This window comes from Heloderma suspectum, chromosome 13, assembly GCF_057233095.1.
Source record: "Heloderma suspectum isolate Gila_16-S chromosome 13, 16-S_ref, whole genome shotgun sequence".
NCBI lineage: Eukaryota > Metazoa > Chordata > Lepidosauria > Squamata > Helodermatidae > Heloderma > Heloderma suspectum.
This window is the reverse complement of record NC_139470.1, coordinates 31,652,867-31,672,369: the sequence shown is the minus strand read 5'-3', so window position 1 is coordinate 31,672,369 and position 19,503 is coordinate 31,652,867. Positions and strand designations below refer to the sequence as shown.

The 19,503-nt window shown below is 45.3% G+C and overlaps 2 protein-coding genes across 3 annotated transcripts in view; one reads left to right on the top strand and one right to left on the bottom strand.

Moving 5' to 3' along the window:
* LOC146336322 (serotransferrin-1-like) overlaps positions 1-19,503 on the bottom strand; it is a 44,253-nt gene that overhangs the window by 3,721 nt on the left and 21,029 nt on the right. The window contains exons 13-15 of the mRNA XM_084819907.1: positions 17,782-17,938; positions 15,847-15,929; positions 654-838 (exon numbers count right to left, since the gene is read on the bottom strand). Of these exons, the coding sequence (XP_084676033.1) occupies positions 654-838; positions 15,847-15,929; positions 17,782-17,938 (425 nt within the window). The remainder of the gene's footprint in view (positions 1-653; positions 839-15,846; positions 15,930-17,781; positions 17,939-19,503) is intronic.
* PRR14L (proline rich 14 like) overlaps positions 1-19,503 on the top strand; it is a 56,086-nt gene that overhangs the window by 33,627 nt on the left and 2,956 nt on the right. The window contains exons 11-12 of one of the 2 annotated variants that reach the window (XR_014785750.1): positions 17,410-17,452; positions 17,878-18,026. The gene's annotated coding sequence lies outside the window, so the exon portion shown is untranslated. Of the gene's footprint in view, positions 1-2,959; positions 3,159-17,409; positions 17,453-17,877; positions 18,027-19,503 lie in introns of those variants that run through there. The other variant, XR_014785749.1, reaches the window with a different exon arrangement.

The window sequence follows — 19,503 nt, the reverse complement described above, 5'->3', positions numbered from 1 at the left end:
TCAACAGAGGTTATCCCACTGGGCAACCAAGGCAGACTCTGTGCCCAAACTAGGCCTGCCTGAGCCCCCATTGGAAATGTTCTAGAAAATCAGCTTCATACAAGAATGTCCAGAGCAAGCCCCCCACACAAGCCCTTTGCCAGTTCTCACAGCATCCCCCGGGCCTCCTGACAGGGCTGTGAAGCTCTGAATTTGCACAGATTCAGAAGTCTCAAGTGAGCTATGTCAATGTATGCCAAAGACTGGCTGCCTCATCCAAGGTGGCCGTCTCAAATGGCAGCCTTGAATGTGCCAGAAAAGGAGACAGACAGATCTGATCAGTCAAGGATACAATTTGTTAGGATGTACTTTTGCACGCAGTTAAATGTCCAGGAACTCCATGCATTTCAAGGAGGCTGCATAAGGGGGTTGCATACTTGGACATTTCTGCTTCAGCAGCTGCCTCTCTCCTTAGGGATTTCTCAGCTCACCCCTCTTAAGTGCTTTCTAATGGATGGAGGAATTACCACACTCTTGCACAGCTCCTGTTTGTGCCAGTGGAGCACATCAAATAAGCACATACTCGCATAGACTCATGCACTCACTGGGTCTCATAGATTCATGCTTTCGCAAATAATACTTAAACTACTTCAGTCCAACATTTCCAACCTTACCTGGGACTTCACCAGGAAGTCATAGACCTTGGCTACAGTCACTGGACGGGTCACAACTACATTGGGGGGAATGTGGCCCAGGTTGCAGGCCTCCCAGTCGGTTACTGCTGCTCGGCTCCCATCTAGGCACAGGAGTTCAAAATCCCCCGGGGCACATCCTGTCGCCCAGCCTGAGCTGTCCAGAACTGGAAAGAAAAGGAACAATGCAATTATTGTTGAGACTGGGTCTTTAGACCAATCATAGAATCATAGAATAGTATGGTTGGAAGGGGCCTACAAGGCCATTGAGTCCAACCCCCTGCTCAATGCAGGAATCCAAGTCAGAGCATCCCCGACAGATGGCTGTCCAGCCTTGTCTTGAAGGCCTCCAGTGTGGGAGAGCCCACCACCTCCCTACGTCATTGGTTCCATTGTCGTCTTGCTCTAACAGTCAGGAAGTTTTCCCAGATATTCAGCTGGCATCTGGCTTCCTGTCACTTGAGCCCATTCTTCCGTGTCCTGCACTCTGGGATGATAGAGAAGAGATCCTGGCCTTCCTCCCGGTGACAACCTTTCAAGGACTTGAAGAGTGCTATCATATTTGCCCTCAGTCTTCTCTTCTCAAGGCTAAACATGCCCAGTTCTTTCAGTCTGACTTCATAAGGCTTTGTTTCCAGTCCCCTGATCATCTTTGTTGCCCTCCTCTGAACTCCCTCCAGCTTGTCTGCATCCTTCTTAAAGTGCGGTGCCCAGAACTGGACACAGTACTCCAGATGAGATGAGTGCTGAGTAGAGGGGAACTAGTACTTTCCAGGATTTCAAAGCGATGCTTCTATTATGCAGCCCAAAATAGCATTTGCCTTTTTTGCAGCCACATCCCATTGTTGGCTCATCTTCAGCTTGTGATCGACAACAATTCCAAGATCCTTCTCGCTTATAGCGTTGTTGAGCCACGTATCCCCCATCTTGTAACTGTGCATTTGGTTTCTTTTTCCTACATGCAGAACTTGGCATTGATCCCTAGTAAATGTCATTCTGTTGTTTTCTGCCCAGCACTCCAGTCTATCCAGATCACTTTGAATTTTGTTTCCATCTTCCGAAGTATTAGCTATCCTGCCCAATTTTGTGTCATCTGCAAATGTGATCAGCATTCCCTGTACTACCTCCTCCATGTCATTAATAAAAATGTTGAAGAGCACTGGGCCCAGGACTGAGCCCTGCGGTACCCCACTTGTTACCTCTCCCCACTTTGAGAAGATCCCATTGATAAGCACTCTTTGAGTCCAATTCTGTAGCCAACTGTGGATCCACCGGATCGTTGTTTCATCTAGCCCACTTTGAGCTAGTTTGCTCATCAGGAGATCATGGGGCACTTTGTCAAAAGCCTTGCTGAAGTCAAGGTATATTATGTCTACAGCATTCCCACGGTCCACAAGGGAGGTGACCTGATCAACAAACAAGATCAGATTCGTCTGGCAGGACTTGTTCTTGACAAATCCATGTTGGCTTCGAGTAATCACTGCATTGTTTTCAAGGTGCTTCCAGATGGATTGCTTTATCACCTGCTCCAGAATTTTCCCAGGGATTGATGTCAGACTGACTGGTCTGTAGTTCCCAGGTTCCCCCTTTTTACCCTTTTTGAAGATAGGGACAACATTAGCGCTCCTCCAGTCATCTGGCACTTCCCCCGTCCTCCATGATTTCTCAAAGATAATAGACAGCGGTTCTGAGAGTTCTTCTGCCAGTTTCTTTATGACTCTAGGGTGCAGTTCATCTGGCCCTGGAGATCTGAACTCATTCAAAGTAATGAGGTGTTCCTTGACCATATGCCTATTGATCTCAAGCTGCAATCCTGCCCCTTCAGCCTGTACTTCGCCTTTGCCAGGGGGGTCATAGACCCTCTTTTGGGAGAAGACTGAGCCAAAGTAGGAATTGAGCACGTCATCTGTTATCATTTTGCCATCCTTATTTAATAGCTGAACCATTTCTTTCCTCTGCCTTTTACTATGCACGTAACTGAAGAAAGCTTTTTTGTTGCTTTTAGCATCCCTCGCTAACTTCAGCTCGTTCTCAGCTTTAGCCTTCCTGACGCCATCCCTGCGATTCTGTGCTACCTGCCTGTACTCTTCCTTTGTTGCTTGGCCTTCTTTCCACTTCCTATATGTGTCCTTTTTTGTTTTCAGGTCACCTCTTACAATCTATGTTGTAAATAGGAGACAGACATCAGATACCCAACTATTGGTTACTTTTTAACTCTTATGAATCTTAAGATTTTCATAAAACAAAATTAAAACAAAATGACCATCATCATTTTTCTTTGTTTACAGAGCCTGAAGAGAGTCTGATACGTCATGTTCAAACAAACATTATCAATACCCCCACCAAAGTAACATGCTTCAGAAAGGAATACACAGTCCCAATCACTTATAAATTCCCTCTGTCAGCTGTGACATCTCTCTAAATCTTACTAAATAAATGTAGAACTTAACCTTAATGGTTGTCTGTGTAGAGTTACTGCTGAGTCAACACAGGCAATGGAACAGAAGCCACCACTGTAGGTTGGGTCAGTAATGCCTTTCATCTGGGTTGAGATATTGGGCCTCTTCACACGGAGCTTTTATCCTGCTATTGAGATTGCTCACTCACGGACGTTTGCAGGTCCCTTAGATGACGTTGTCAACCTCCAGGGTGTCTCCCGCACTAAATGACCTTTATTCCATTTTTTAAAGAACTGGAGATAATGAGCTATCAAATTACAGTGCTTGAGTTCCCTTGTGAAAAGAGGAAAAGCCGCAATAAGAGGAGCTAGACCACAGCGCCATCTAGCGGCTGTATAATGAAACATATCGAAGATGCAGATAAGGGGGAAAGGGGGGGGAAGGAAGCATGTCTAAAGGGAGTTCGTCATGATCCCGCATTTAAAACGGAAGCAGAAAGCCCTGTGTTAAATGTGGGATTTTAGGCTGGTGTAGAGATGCTCATTATCCATTCATTGCCAAGATTTTCCATGTTTTATCAAACAATCCACTAAATGATGGCAGTCTGAGACATTTCCATATGAATGCCAGAGCTGCTGACCACATAAGGAGTGTTAAGTTCTCTTCTTATTTTAGGTACACACTGAACATCTAAGATCTAAAAGCATTTGATAAGGCCTGGGGCAGGGGCGTGTATCCTATGATGCATCTAATACATTGCAGTATTCATACTCAGTCCCTTTGAATTGCAGTCCCTCAGTCCCTTTGATAGTATAGCCCCTTCCCTATGAATTTTATTCTAGCAACAGTCTGAGTACCGCTTATTCACATGGCATAGCTTATCCAGCATACCGCCACATCTAGCTATTAAGTGGAACATAGGAAGCCGCCTTTTACTGAATCAGGCCTAAGCCCACGAAGTTGACACCAACTGGCAGCAGCTTTTCCCCCAGGGTTCAGGCAGGATTCTTTCCCAGCCTACCCGAAGATGCTGGGGACTGAACCGGGACCTTCTGCACGCCAAGCAGGAGTGCTGCCACTGAGCTACTTTGCAAGGGAGTTCCCCAGTGTTATTCAAAGGCAAAGCGAGAGGCACTGTGTTCCAAATCCTTGACCACACACCCTCTATGGCCCCATCTACATGGGGCTCTTACTCTGCTTCTATGCCACCCCGAAATCGATAGCGTCACGTGATGCACGCCGCTCTCTGTAGCTCCCCCTTGCCCTCAATCCGGGTTTTTTTCAAACTCATTTCATGTCGGATTTTTGTGGCTTCAGTGCTGTTCGGGAGGCCGTGTGACCACAGATGGCTTTGGCACAGGCTGGTGGAAGCGGTGCTGATTGGCAGAAGGGAAAGTAGCGTGGGGAGAGCAGAGGGGGAAACATGTCTACCTGGAAGTAACTCATTGCCTTCAGTTCCACTTTGCCAGCCCTGCTGTTTTGACTCTGTGCAGCCACAAAGGAGCACAGCTGAGAAACGCTGGCTCAGTTGCTGCCTCTCACTTTAAGCAGTCATAGAATCGTAGAACAGTAGGGCTGGAAGGGGCCTACAAGGCCATCGAGTCCAACCCCCTGCTCAGTGCAGGAATCCAAGTCAGAGCATTCCTCGCAGATGGCTGTCCAGCCTCGTCTTGAAGACCTCCAGCGTGGGAGAGCCCACCACCTCCCCAGGTCATTGGTTCCATTGTCTTCTTGCTCTAACAGTCAGGAAGTTTTTCCTGATGTTCAGCCGGAATCTGGATGCCTGTCACTTGAGCCCATTATTCCATGTCCTGCACTCTGGGGTGATGGAGAAGAGATCCTGGCCCTCCTCTCTGTGACAGCCTTTCAAGGACTTGAAGAGCACTATCAGATTTCCCATCAGTGTTTTCTTCTCAAGGCTAAACATGCCCAGTTCTTTCTTCTTTTTTTGAATATATTTTTATTTATTTTATCTTTATAAATGAAATAAACAATACCAAAAATACCAACAACCTGATCAATACTACAATTTCCCAGCAATACAATATTCTGATGAGGACACCACAATAACAAAAAGAAAAGGGAAAAGGAAAAAAAAAGGGGAAAAGAGAGGAGGAAAGGAAGTGAAGTAAAAGAAAATAAGATTCTTTCCCCCTCCCTCCCTCCCCCTCTCTCTCTCCCTCCCCTTTAAAGAATTACCTTTAAACTCCAATACGCCCCAGCCTCCAATGCCATTCTATTTTAAAAACTGTATCTATAACTTTAACAATCTTACAGTTTAATAAACAACCTTACATTTCAATATAATATCATCAATCTTATATCAAAGAAACAGGTCTACAGTTCATTCCCAGTAGCCTATATTAAGAAGAAGGAGAAGGAGAAGGAGAAGGAGAAGAAGGAGAAGAATATAGTGTTATATAATAATAAAACTTAAAATAAACCTTCAACAATCAGTAATATATTTTATATATAAATGCATGTGCACAATTATCCTCAAACAATAAATTTAAATACAGCATACCATATCTATTTTGAAATAAAAAATATATAATATAATATAATATATAAAATATAAGCCAGTGTGGTGTAGTGGCAAGAGTGTTGGACTAGGAGCTGGGAGATCCGGGTTCTAGTCCCCACTCGGCCATGGAAGCTCACTGGGTGACTTTGGGCCAGTCACACACTCTCAGCCCAACCCACCTCACAGGGTTGTTGTTGTGAGGATAAAATGGAGAGGAGGAGAATGTAAGCCATCTTGTGTTCCTTGCAAGAGGAAAAAAGGCGGGGTATAAATGCAATCAATCAATCAATCAATCAAGAAAGAAAGAAAGAAAGAAAGGCAAGAAAAAAAGAAAGATGAAAGAGAATAAATAAATATATGTATAATCATTTATCTTCTGACCTAATCTGGATCATGTAGACTAAACACAAGCAGTTAACAAAGCTTGTTTAAAGATTCCAGTTCATGGGGTTGTGACAGAAATCTCACGCATTTTTACATTCAGCCATGCCTCCACCATTTCATGATTTAGAAACTTCTTCATCTGACATTCAGACAGAATACAAAGTGTAGCAGGTATTTTAAGTAATATTGTAAGTTCATTTGTTTTGCCATATTTTTCGCTTTGATAAATTGCCTTCTTTTATTCGCCACCTCTTTGATGTAATCTGGAAATAACATAACTTTATCTTGTTTCCAGGAAAGGCTTCCACCCTCTCTTGCCAAACGCAGGATATAATTATTTGTGGAAACTTTTGCAAATTGGACTATGATCATATAGTCAGTCCCTTTAGCATTTGGCACACGAAATGCCTGCTCAATATCAAGTAAATAATCAGATGGGATAGGGAGTATCTCATGGAAAAGTTTATCCACAAAAATAGGCAATTTTACATCATTAGGCAGATTTTTAATCCCGATAATACGTACATTGGATCTTCGCGTGAAGGCCTCCAGTTGAGAAATTCTGTCATAGACATTTTTAAAACATACTCGTAGTTTCATTCCCAGCCATTCAGTCTTCTCGTTCGTTAATTTTTGTCTCCATTTTTTGCCATGATGCGTTAATTAGATCCACAGCTTCTTGCAAGGTGGTAATGGAATTTTGGATTAAATCCAACCTTTTGGCTTGCTACGTAAATTGTGAAGATAAAGTCTTTATCAGAGTAAATAATTCTCCTATATCTTCTGTTTTTGAAACTTTTGACACAGGAGGTATGGACGGAGTTGGCGGTGATGCCAACCCTTTTCTTCCCCTCGGTGTAGTCATGTTTCTTTCAAACAGATCTTGCAGGTCCTCAGAAGTTCTCAAATATTGTTAATATTTATTAAATCATCCCTCAGGTGTTGTTATTTCTTAAAGCATATATTACTATGGAACACATCAGCCCTGTTTTCTCCTATAAAACAGGAGTTTCAGAACAGCTTTTTGCATTGGTAAAGCTCTGGGGTGATAATCCCAGAATCCAGCCCCCCCACTATCTCGGGGGGGGGTACTTTTCTCCAAGATGTTATCCAGAGCTGCCTTGTCCCCCCTTTTAATTCCAGGGGGGAGATGAAAAGGTTTTTCAACCTTTTAAAAAGCTGTTTGAGAAAGCTCCCACAGAGAGCCCGTGGGATGCTACCAGAGCGACATTGGTTCCAACCGGAAGTCCAAACATGTCCAGTTCTTTCAGTCTCTCTTCATAGGGCTTTGTTTCCAGTCCCCTGATCATCTTTGTTGCCCTCCTCTGAACCCTCTCCAGCTTGTCTGCATCCTTCTTCAAGTGCGGTGCCCAGAACTGGACACAATACTCAAGATGAGACCTACCCAGCGCTGAGTACCAGGGAACCTTTGAGCACTTCTACCTTTTCCTTGTCAGCTGTTAGCATTTTGCCATCCTTATTTAATAGTTGAACCACCATTTCTTTCCTCTGCCTTTTCCTGTGCACGTAGCTGAAGAAAGCCTTTTTGTTGCTTTTAGCATCCCTCGGTAACCTCAGCTCATTCTCAGCTTTAGCCTTCCTGACACCATCCCTGCAATTCTGTGCTACCTGCCTGTACTCTTCCTTTGTAGCTTGGCCTTCCTTCCACTTCTTATGTGTGTCCTTTTTTGTTTTCAGGTCATCTCTAAGCTTTTTGTGAAGCCACATTCGCTTCTTCTATTGTCTTCCACTTTTTTTCTTGTTGGAATTGTTTGTAATTGTGCCTTGAGAATTTCCTTTTTTAAAAACTCCCACCCATCTCGGACTCCTTTTCTCGTTAGAGTCGCTTGCCATGGGACCTTACTGATCATTGTTCTGCGTTTATTAAAATTGACTTTCCTAAAATCCAGGGTACGTGTTTAGCTACACTCACCTTTTGCTTCCTTTAGAACCAAGAACTCAAGTATAACATGGTCACTTTCCCCCAGAGTTCCCATAACTGCTACTTTATCCACTAAGTCATCTCTGTTGGTCAGGATCAAGTCAAGGATAGCCGATCCTCTAGTTCCTTCCTCCACTTTCTGTAGGAGGAAGTTATCCGCCACACAAGTCAGGAATTTCCTGGAGGGGCCATGTTTTGCAGAATTCATCTCCCAACAGGTATCGGGGAAATTGAAGTCCCCCATTACTACTACGTCATGCTTCCTTGAAACATTGGCAATTTGCTTTTCAAAAGTTTCATCCTCGTCTTCTCCTTGATTGGGTGGTTGGTAGTAGACTCCGACCACCATGTTCCTTTTATTCTTTGCTCCATTTATTTTAACCCAGATGCTCTCAATGGGGCTACCAAGTTCCTCCTCCTGTATTTCTGTGCAGAGATATGCATTTTTAACATACAGTGTGACTTCACCTCCCTTTCTGTTCCTCCTGTTCTTTTTGAACAAGTTATATCCTTCAATTGCTGTTTTCCAGTCATGGGAGTCATCCCACCAAGTTTCACTTACACCTATCAAGTCGTATTTTTCCTCCTGTATTAAAAGTTCATGTTGGTTCTGTTTGCTTCCCAAACTCTGGGCATTAGTATACAGAGATCGATGACCATGTGATTTATAGTCTGGCTTTCTTCCTACATGTTTCTGAATACTATTATTGGGTGCCATTTGAGCTGTTCCCTCCATTGTGGTGCAGAAGCTTTCGTCCATTATTACCCTCAACTTTACATCTCCCTCCCTGGTAGGATTCATTTTAAACCCCCTCCTGATGAAGTTCTTCATGCTGTGGCCAAACACATTCTTCCCAGCCCTTGTGAGGTGCAACCCATCCCTTGCCAGCAGTTCATCTTTCAGAAAGTATGGCCTGCGGTCCCAGAATCCAAATATCTCGCACCGGCACCACCTTCATAGCCAGTCATTCACCTGGAGTATTATTCTTACCCTTTCTATCCCTCTTCTAAATACTGGAAGGATGGATGAGAAAACTATCTCGGCCCCAAAGTTCTGGAGTTTCCTTCCCAGAGCTTAAAAGTCTGATGTGATTTCTTCATAGCTCTGCTTGGTGGTATCATTTGTTCCCACATGGATGAGAAGAATGGGATTCCTGTCAATGGGCTTTATGAGTGCAGGCGACCCTTCAGTCACAGCTCTAATCCATCCCCCTGGGAGACAGCATACCTGGTGAGTCCATGGGTCTTTGAGACATACTTGGGTTGCAATCCCATGCAGCAAGGAGTCTCCCACTCCTCCTCCTCTTCTCTTCTTGTTGTTGCAGTCCTTGGTTTCATCGACTCTTCTTGGCTGACCTTCAGACTCTTGCTTGCTCTCATGCGGGGTCCCCTGTAATTCTTCCTCTGCAGGCTGTCCTCCAGTCTCATCCTCAAGTACCTGGAAACGGCTCCCTAGTTCCACTGCCTCCACTGGTGCAGAGTGGCGTCTAGTTCTTCTGCTCCTAACTGTCACCCTTTTCCACTGAGTATCCTCTGCTTCATTGTTCCTCGCCTCAGCATTTCCTTCTTCTTCCTGAGCTTGCTGTTGCTCTCCTAGCTCCTGTACTCCGCTATGCTACTGTAGTTCCACCATTCTGTCCAAGAACTCTTCATGTTCTCTTATTCCCTGGAGGGTCAACACTCGCCGCTCCAGTCCTCTTACTTTTTCTTGCAGCAGTGTGATCAACTTGCACTTGTTGCAGGTGTAGGCCATGTTGATCTCCAGCAAGAAAACAAACATGGCACACACCTTGCAGGTCACCACGACTGCAGAGTCTTTTCCTTCCATAGTCTCTATTCCCTTTTTGTTTCTAGATTTCTGATTGTACTGGGATAGCCTGTGCTTTGTCCCCTATTCACTGGAGGCTAACAACAGAGTCCCCCTGATATAGAAGTGTGTGTTACAAGAAAAAAAATGTTTAAAAAAAATGTTAGGGGCCTCCCCCTTGACCTCCCCTGCTGAACTCCTGTTTGCTCTCCCTGTTCGCACACTCTGATTGCTCGCTCTCTGGGAGCTTGCTTGCTTGTATAGCCCCTAGACCAGCTGGAGCAGCATCCTCTGCTCTGTTCAATTAGGAGTCAGGAAACAAAATGAAACTCCACACCTGCACAGCTGCTGAGACTAATCAGGCCATGCCTCTTCAGTCCCAGCTCTCGGGACACGCCCCTTCAATTGCAGCTCTCAGGAGCACATGGTGAGCACATGGCAACTCAGAATAGAAAGTCCCTGGGCTTTCTCCAGCCCACTCACCATTTTGCCTTTGTCTCCTCTTCTACTGCAACTCCCCTGCCAAACTCCTGTTTGCTCTCCCTGATCACTCCCTCTCTGGGAGCTTGCTTGCTTGTATAGCTCCTAGACCAGCTGGGGCAGCTTCCTCTGCTTTGCTCAGTTAGGAGTCAGGAAACAGAAACGACACTGGGCTTGGGAGTGGGGGGCAGGGGGAACCAGCCCTGCTGTTTTGAAGCTGTGCAGCCAAGAAGGAGCACAGCTGATAAATGCTGGCTCAGTCTCTGCCTCTCACTTTAAATAGTCATCGAGCTTGGGAGCGGGGGTAGGGGAAGCCAGTCCTACTGTTTTGATACTGTGCAGCTACAAAGGAGCGCAGCTGAGAAATGGTGGATGCCTGTTGGTTCAAAGCTGCGCATCTAAGAAAGGGTGGGTGCCAGGGTGGATGCCAGGGCGGATGCCACGGCAGATGATTTTCATGAACATGTACTCAGAAGCATTTCATTGAGCCCATGTTTGTTTCGGGGCGGGGGGGAGTCTGTTGTTTGGGCAGTTAATATACACCAAAGGCAATGTGCCAGTCGCTCTCCCTCCTCACCGGCTCTGCACTCGCTGCTCCCAGCACCTCCTGCAGTCCCGCTCATTCTGCTCAGTCTCCAGGCGGCAGTGGCTGCCTGCTTGCCTGCCCGCCTCATAAATGTGTGTGTCTCTGTGGGGTATGTGGGGTTTGTCATGAGCGTCTACTCATAAGCAAGTCCTCCATTGCACTTCGTGAACATGAGAGGGAGGAAGGGAGGGGGAGCAAACCTGCGCTCCTTGGCTGCCCCACACCTACGCAATTGATGATGTTCATTTCTGCTTGCCCACCGCACCCCAATGAATGCAGCTTCAGTTCCCATATACACTGCAAAAGCGGAGGAATACAGCACTGTGTGCACCATGGAAAGAGCTAATTCGATTCTGTGAAAATGCGGATTTTGCCCAAAACGCTTCGCAAACGGTTTCCGTTTAGATCGGCCCTATGTCTTCAGCCCACCCAGAGGGGTGTGCAGGTACTCTATCCCAATGTTGTAAAAGGCCCAAGTTTTTATACAGAATAATGAGCTGAGTCCTTTAAATTGGGAGGAGGGGTGCTGTGGCCTCCCATCGGCCCCAAGCATCATAGCTAATGGTCAGTGGTGACGGGGTTGCAGTCCAACACTATCTGGAGGTCCCTCACCCCTGCTTTAAGTCCTGCAATAGGGACCCAATCCTCATCAGGGTTCTCTTAATTTCAGCCCTAAACATCCTATCCTAGATCAAGTGCTGCAGCTGTAGGTACTGGTATCATTCAGATTTAATTCAGATCCAACATGCCTTGGATAAGATGTTTTGATAGGATTACTCCTTTCTTGTGAGGTAATAGAACTGAGTGGCTTTACACAATTTCCACACATAGAAAGAGTCCACTGAAATACCTGGCTGAAAATAATCTTGTCCTGTAAAAATGGAAACAGGAGATGAGTCTCTGGCCAAGATCTTCCTCCATCAATCCCACACTTCCAATGTAGAAAGCAAGCAGAGATTGCTCCCCACTTCATAATCCCAACACCTGGGTTGTCTCAAACGACTTATGCCAGTGGTTCCACGGATAAGGTCACTAACCAAGGGAATAGGGGGCGCCCACAGTGTGCTCCCTACAGGTCTTAGAAGCCTCATGAACTATTGATCTTGATTTGTGCTTTTGGGGCCTGATTGAACATCGACATCTTGGGAATCAGAGAACTAAAATGGACAGGCATGGGCAAATTTAATTCAGGTGACCATTATATCTACTACTGTGGGCAAGAATCCCTTAGAAGAAATGGAGTAGCACTCATAGTCAAGAAAAGGGTGGGAAAAGCAGTACTGGGGTACAATCTCAAAAACGACAGAATGGTTCTCAGTACAAACCATTCAACATCACAGTAATTCAAGTCTATGCCCCAACCACTGAGGCAGAAGAAGCTGAGGTTGATCGGTTCTATGAAGACCTACAACACCTTCTAGAACTAACACCAAAAAAAGATGTCCTCTTCATCTGGATTGGAATGCTAAAGTAGGAAGTCAAGAAATCACCAGGATAACAGGCAAGCATGGCCTCGGTGTACAAAATGAAGCAGGACAAAGGCTAATAGCGTTTTGCCAAGAGAACACGCTGATCATAGCAAACACTCTTTCCAACAGCACAGGAGGCGACTCTACACATGGACATCACTAGATGGTCAATATCGAAATCAGATTGATTATGTACTTTGCAGCCAAAGATGGAGAAGCTCTATACAGTCAGTAAAAACAAGACCTGGAGCTGACTGTGGCTCAGATCATGACCTTCTTCTTGCAAAATTTTGGCTTAAATTGAAGAACGTAGGGAAAACCACTAAACCATTCAGGTATGACCTAAATCGTATCCCTTATGAATATACAGTGGAGGTGAGGAATAGATTTCAGGGATTAGACCTGATAGACAGAGTGCCTGAGGAACTATGGACGGAGGTCCGTAACATTGTTCAGGAGGCAACAACTAAATCCATCCCAAAGAAAAATAAATGCAAGAAAGCCAAGTGGCTGTCTGATGAGGCTTTACAAGTAGCTGAGGAAAGAAGGGAAGTGAAAAGCAAAGGAGAAAGGGGAAGATATATCCAACTGAATGCAGAATTCCAGAGAATAGCAAGGAGAGACAAGAAGGCCTTCTTAAATGAACAATGCAAAGAAATCGAGGAAAACAACAGAATGGGAAAGACTAGAGATCTTTTCAAGAAAATCAGAGATCTCAAGGGAACGTTTTGTGCAAAGGCGGGCATGATAAAGGACAAAGAAGGCAGGGACCTAGCAGAAGCAGATGAGATTAAGAAGAGGTGGAAAGAATACACAGAAGAACTATACAGGAAAGATCTGAATGTCCCTGATAGCCATGATAGTGCGGTCACTGAACTTGAGCCGGACATCCTCGAGAGTGAAGTCAAGTGGGCCTTAGGAAGCATTAGTAACAACAAAGCTAGCGGAGATGACAGTATTCCAGCTGAGCTATTTCAAATCCTAAAAGATGATGCTGTTAAAGTGCTGCACTCAATATGCCAGCAAATTTGGAACACTCAACAGTGGCCGCAAGACTGGAAAAGGTCAGTTGACATTCCAATTCCAAAGAAGGGCAACGCCAAGGAGTGTTCAAACTACTTACAATTGCGCTCATTTCACATGCCAGCAAGGTTATGCTCAAAATCCTACAACCTAGGCTTCAGCAGTATGTGAACCAAGAACTACCGGAAGTACAAGCTGGGTTCCGAAGAGGCAGAGGAACTGGAGATCAAATGGCCAACATTCGCTGGATCATGGAGAAAGCAAGAGAATTCCAGAAAAACGTCTATTTCTGCTTCATTGACTACACTAAAGCCTTTGATTGTGTGGATCACAACAAACTCTGGCAAATTCTGAAAGAGATGGGAGTACCAGACCACCTTATCTGTCTCCTGAGAAACCTGTACGAGGGCCAAGAAGCAACAGTAAGAACCAGACATGGAACAACCGATTAGTTCAGAGTACATCATGAGAAACGCCAGGTTGGATGAATCACAGGTCGGAATTAAGATTTCCGGAAGAATTATCAACAACCTCAGATATGCAGACGATACCACCCTAATTTATTTATTTATTTATTTATTGCATTTATACCCCGCCTTTTTTTTCCTCTTGCAAGGAACCCAAGGCAGCTTACATTATCATCCTCCTCTCCATTTTATCCTCGCAACAACAACCCTGCGAGGTGGGTTGGGCTGAGAGTGTGTGACTGGCCCAAAGTCACCCAGTGAGCTTCCATGGCCGAGTGGGGACTAGAACCCGGATCTCCCAGCTCCTAGTCCAACACTTTTGCCACTACACCACACTGGCTCTCTAATGGCAGTAAGCGAAGAGGATCTAAAGAGCCTCTTGTTGAGGGTGAAAGTGGAGAGTGCAAAAGCTGGTTTGAAACTCAACATTAAAAAAACAAAGATCATGGCATCTGGCGCTATCACTTCCTGGCATATAGAAGGGAAAGAAATGGAAGCAGTGACAGATTTTATTTTCTTGGGCTCCAAGATCACCACAGATGGTGACTGTAGCCATGAAATTAAAAGACGCTTGCTCCTTGGGAGGAAAGCTATGGCAAACCTAGACAGCATAGCAAGAAGCAGAGACATCACCTTGCCGACAAAGGTCCACATAATCAAAGCTATGGTTTTCCCAGTAGTAATGTATGGCTGTGAGAGCTGGACTATAAGGAAGGCTGAGCGCCGAAGAATTGATGCTTTCGAACCATGGTGCTGGAGAAGACTCTTACAAGTCCCCTGGACTGCAAGGAGGTCAAATCAGTCCATCCTAAAGGAAATCAACCCTGACTGCTCATTGGAAGGACAGATACTGAAGCTGAAGCTCAAATATTTTGGCCACCAAATGCAAAGAGAAAAGTCACTGGAAAAGACCCTGATGCTGGGAAGGATTGAAGGCAAAAGGAGAAGGGGACAGCAGAGGATGAGATGGCTGGATAGCATCACGGATGCAATGAATATGAACTTGAGCACACTCCGGGAGAGAGCGGAGGACAGGAAGGCCTGGCGTGCTATGGTCCATGGGGTCACGAAGAGTCGGACACGACTGAACGACTGAACAACAACAATAAAGCTTTGATTCCTGGAATAACCCTCCCCCAAAGGTTTGAATTTGATTTATGTCATTGTTCTTGTATTACAGTTATTAGTTAAGCACTACATGGGAATCCCAGGAATGGGCGGGGGGTGGGGAGATAAAGAAACACTAAGGAAGGAAGGAAGGAAGGAAGGAAGGAAGGAAGGAAGGAAGGAAGATATACAAATAGGTTCTTGATGAATTATAATGGTTGAATTAATTAAAAACAATGATATTTAATGTAAAGGCCTTCGGGTTCATTATAAAACAAGAGAAGCATCCAAAAAAGTGATTATGCAAACTAAACCAATATTATTTTCTTCAAGAGATCTATCATAAGAGAAACTCAGATACTAATTACTTATTTTCCTGGTATAGGAGAGACTTACACTGCAAAAAGTTAATCTAATGTGAGAAGGTTTGCTATAATAAAAAAAAGATACTGACTTTAACATAGAAGATATTAAAGATAGTAAGGGGAGATTTATATTTCCTAAGGAATACACTGGCACAGAAAAACTGGTCTTGGGGACTATTGATGGTCCTAATACAAAGCAACATTTTAAGAACTGCATTAGTTATCTTTTAGCTCACTTTAACGACATTTGTACACATATGACTACAGGCTGGTGAAAGATCAGCTTCGCAGACACACTTTGGAACCAGTCTCAAGTCATGCATGCCATTATTCTGCAGTTACATGAACGGGTACAGAAGGGTGCTCTTGCATGGATCCCAGGGCTTGGAATGCAGAAGGCCTTTGTTCGGCAAATGGAAATGGATGAAGCGGCACCATTCCTGGCACTTTAGGGGCCGCTTTCCACAGAACACTTGAGTCCCCTCCAAGGGCCAGCCCCCAAGAGCCCTGGGACAGGACAGGCAAGCTACTTAAGCAGTGATAATGTCTGGGGAGAAATTAATCTGAAAAATAACTTTGGCACCTTGCTAGAATTTTAAAAGAGAGATAAAAGACATCTTACGTGCAATATTCTGGAGCAGGTTATGATGTTCCAAGAAAGCCACGTCACCAAAACTTCTTCCACTGGGGTCACCAGAGAGGCATCTAGAAGAAGGAAGGGTGGACCCAATCCAGCAAAAGTTAGTTCAAGTCCCATTGACACCAATTTAGCCACACTAACGTAATACTTATTGCTTTTAGTGGGACTAGCCACGAATAATTTCAGTCGAATTGGAACCAGCATGACTACATCAACCATGCATCATTCATCGAAACTACTGTGCATTAGATGACGTGACCTTAAGCTGAGCCCAGAGTTGTTGGCTGTCACCAAATCTTGGACATTCCCTGTAACACAGGGAGGCAGTGTGGTCCACATGGGCACCAGTGAGCCCACGGACACCTTTCTTGGCGCCTGCCAAGGTGCCCTACCCTTCCCACTTAAAAAACAACAACACATTTTCTCACTGGCAGCTGGGATTGCTGTGAAATAGGTTCCTGTTGGTGCTGAATACTGTGGCTTCAAAGGAGTTGGTTAGAGTCTTGGGGCTCAGTCCCCCCCTCTGCCTTGTGCTCAGTCTTTTGGGAAGCTTACCTGCCCTTTGCCACACCACCTGTGTCAGCCATTTTGTGGTGGTGCCCAGGACAGTTTATCCAATTGCCAAATGTGCCCACGGCCCAAAATGTTTGCCTACCCCGATGCAACATATTTTATTTTATTATATGTTATTACATTTATATCCCGCCTTTTTTCTCCAAGGAACCCAAGCTGGCTTATATTATCCTTCTCCTCTCCATTTTATGCTCACAACAACCCTGTGAGGTAGGTTAGGTTGAGAGATAGTGACTGGTCCATAGCAGCCCAGTGAGCTTCATGGCTGAATTGGGACTAGAATTCGGATCCCCTGAATCTCAGCCCAACACTATAAACACTACACTGCACAGGCTCTCATATATATGTTACTATAGCAGTCACAAATTGGGGGAGTTTGAAATTTGGTCTACTAGTAGTTCTGAAGAGACTGGACACTCTGGGGAGAAGTGTGTGCAGAGATGAATGCTATTACAAGGCAACAAATCACCTTTGACCCACAAATAGGATTACTAAATATGTTTACAGGATCCAACATCGAAATTAAACATGAAGACCTAATTGCATATCTCTTAGTGGCTGAGAAGCTAGAAGTTATACAACATGGGAGATGTAATGCAGGTTTATCTGTTAATGTATGATATCAAAGGGTTTGGGGATAGCAATTATGAAAAAATTAACAGGAAAATGCAGTCACTCAATGGACAAAAGGACACATATATTTTTGATGTTGATTGGCCTGCATTTATGGTATACATTAACACTTCAGGATTGAATCACAGACACATGGACAACAACGGAAAGAATTAATCCAGCACCAGTCAGTCTCTCATAACTCTGGCAACAGCAAGTTGAGATCAACCACAATGTTTATAGATGGAAGGGCAGCCATCTGCACCTGCTGAGATTTACCCTCTTTTTTATTTTCTTTTAAAATATATTTATAATATTTATCAGTAAATGCCAACATTCACCACCTTTCCTGCTCAACAGATATGCAAGCTGTCTCTTCATCCAGAGCATGTACATCTCTCAGGTGAGGAAAATGCAGAAACTGATTTTCTGATGGGACAACATTGTAGAGAAAACAAAAGCGTGTGTAGGAAGGAACTGGCACATCCGGTTCCTGTGCAGCAACGGAAAACGTGAGGCCAGCCTCAGTCTCAGTCGGCTTTATTCATTCCTGGTCTTTTGCTAACAGTAGCTACAGCCCATTTCATCCAGTGGCCATGGCAACAATTAAAAGAAATCTATGGACCAAAAATAATATTCAACTGTACATTTAGTAATTGCTACCAAGGAATTCGACATTTGGCAGCTGTCATTACTGAACAGTATCCTTTCTCTCAAAATTATCTGACTCACCTGAGGGCACCCAGGTTGCCATAGTAGCGTTCATTATGATTGGCTGCACACCTGGACGATCCCTTGTCTCCCTCCATCTCCTTTTGTCCAATGCAGACTTTGCAAAGATTCCCATCAGCTCCTGGCATGCAGCCCTTCCAAAAGTAACCCTGGTAAGCTTTGAGGAAGGAAGACAGACCGCTCATTACCCAGTGGAATCACACCGCATTGTCTGCTCTCACTGCGCAGGGCATCTGAGCGAGCTGGTAAGTACAGGTGGGTGAATTCAACACAGCTTATGCTGGAAATGGGTCAACGGTTCTGAGCAGCACTGGAGAACACTGGAGTTTCTTAGAGCACTACACTGGCTTGTAATGGTTGGGCATGTGCAATTCTTTTCTGAGATGCACCTGTGTTACTGTAATGCTCCTTGGGAATTAAAGGGGGGGGCCGAGCAGGGCGGCAACACCAGGCTTAGGCCACATATTGCCTAGGCATCTGCGTGATGCTCCCTGCCCCTCCCTGTAAGTCCTGTGTGGCTATGCCTGGCCCCTGATGGCTCATGAGACGAGTTTTTCTCTCTCTCCAGAGTTGGAGTTTTCCCTGCCCAAACAGCTGCACCCATTATGTGCTTTTGTACAGGCCCCACCCATGTGCAGGCTTGGAAATTCTGGCTAAATGAACTGCTGAAATCAGGGCTCGGGAGCCAGGGCTTTGTTCTGTAAAGGCCCGTTTTCAAAGGTTCAGGTCAGTTTCAGCTGCCCACAGCCAACCAGCAACAGAGCAGCTGCCTTTCTGAGCTCCTCGCCAGAGGGATGCAGACAGAACGCGTGCAAAATTGGTGCAGAAGCTCATTATATTTCCAGTTAAAACTGTAAGCAGGAGGCCTTTTCTCTGGGCCAAGGGAGCTTGCCTCCAGATACATTTGCATGTCACAATCTGGATAAACGTGTGTCCCGCTGGGCCCCATATTTTCAGACTTCAGTGGCATTATCACCGAACCGCCCAGAGAGCTTCGGCTATTGGGCGGTATAGAAAGTAATTAATTAATTAATTTAAAAAACCACCACTCCCTATCCAGAACTCAAGCCCCAGCACCCTCTCCAGACTTTGGGGATTTCTACACCAGCCTAAAATCCTGCATTTAAAACGGGGCTTTCCACTTACATTTTAAATGCAGGATCACAACTGATTCCCTTTGCACGGGCTTCCTGCTGTGTAGATGGCCGTTCCCACAGCGTTATGTTTCCGTTAAGAGGCATTGCACACGCTTCAGGTTCAGCGATCCTTGCTCCTGGGTTCCTGCCCCTTTCCCTCCCCTTGCACGTCAGTGGTGGATGGGGACTGACATGCGGACAGCCCCACCCCACGATCTCCCCAGGCCCCCCTCCCTCTTCCATGCTTTTGGCCAGTCCTTGCCACTCAGCCCCTCTGCTGCTCCTCCGCTCTGCCACCCCCCCTCGACACCGCTCTGCCACCCTGCCACTCTGTTTTGAATAGGCAGGCTGAAAATGGCGAGGAGCCAAAATGGCGCAGGAGTGGGAAGGCTGAACGCCCATCAGACGTTCATCACCACCTTCGACATCATGACCACGCCCCCAACGACCACACTCAGCGCTTCATTCACACTGGGGGAGAAATACATGGGGAGGACGTGGCGCTCCATTTGCGCATATCTGGAAAGATACCCCGTTTTTTCTGTTTGAGGAAAACATGGGACAGGTGGGAGAAAATAGTGGAATA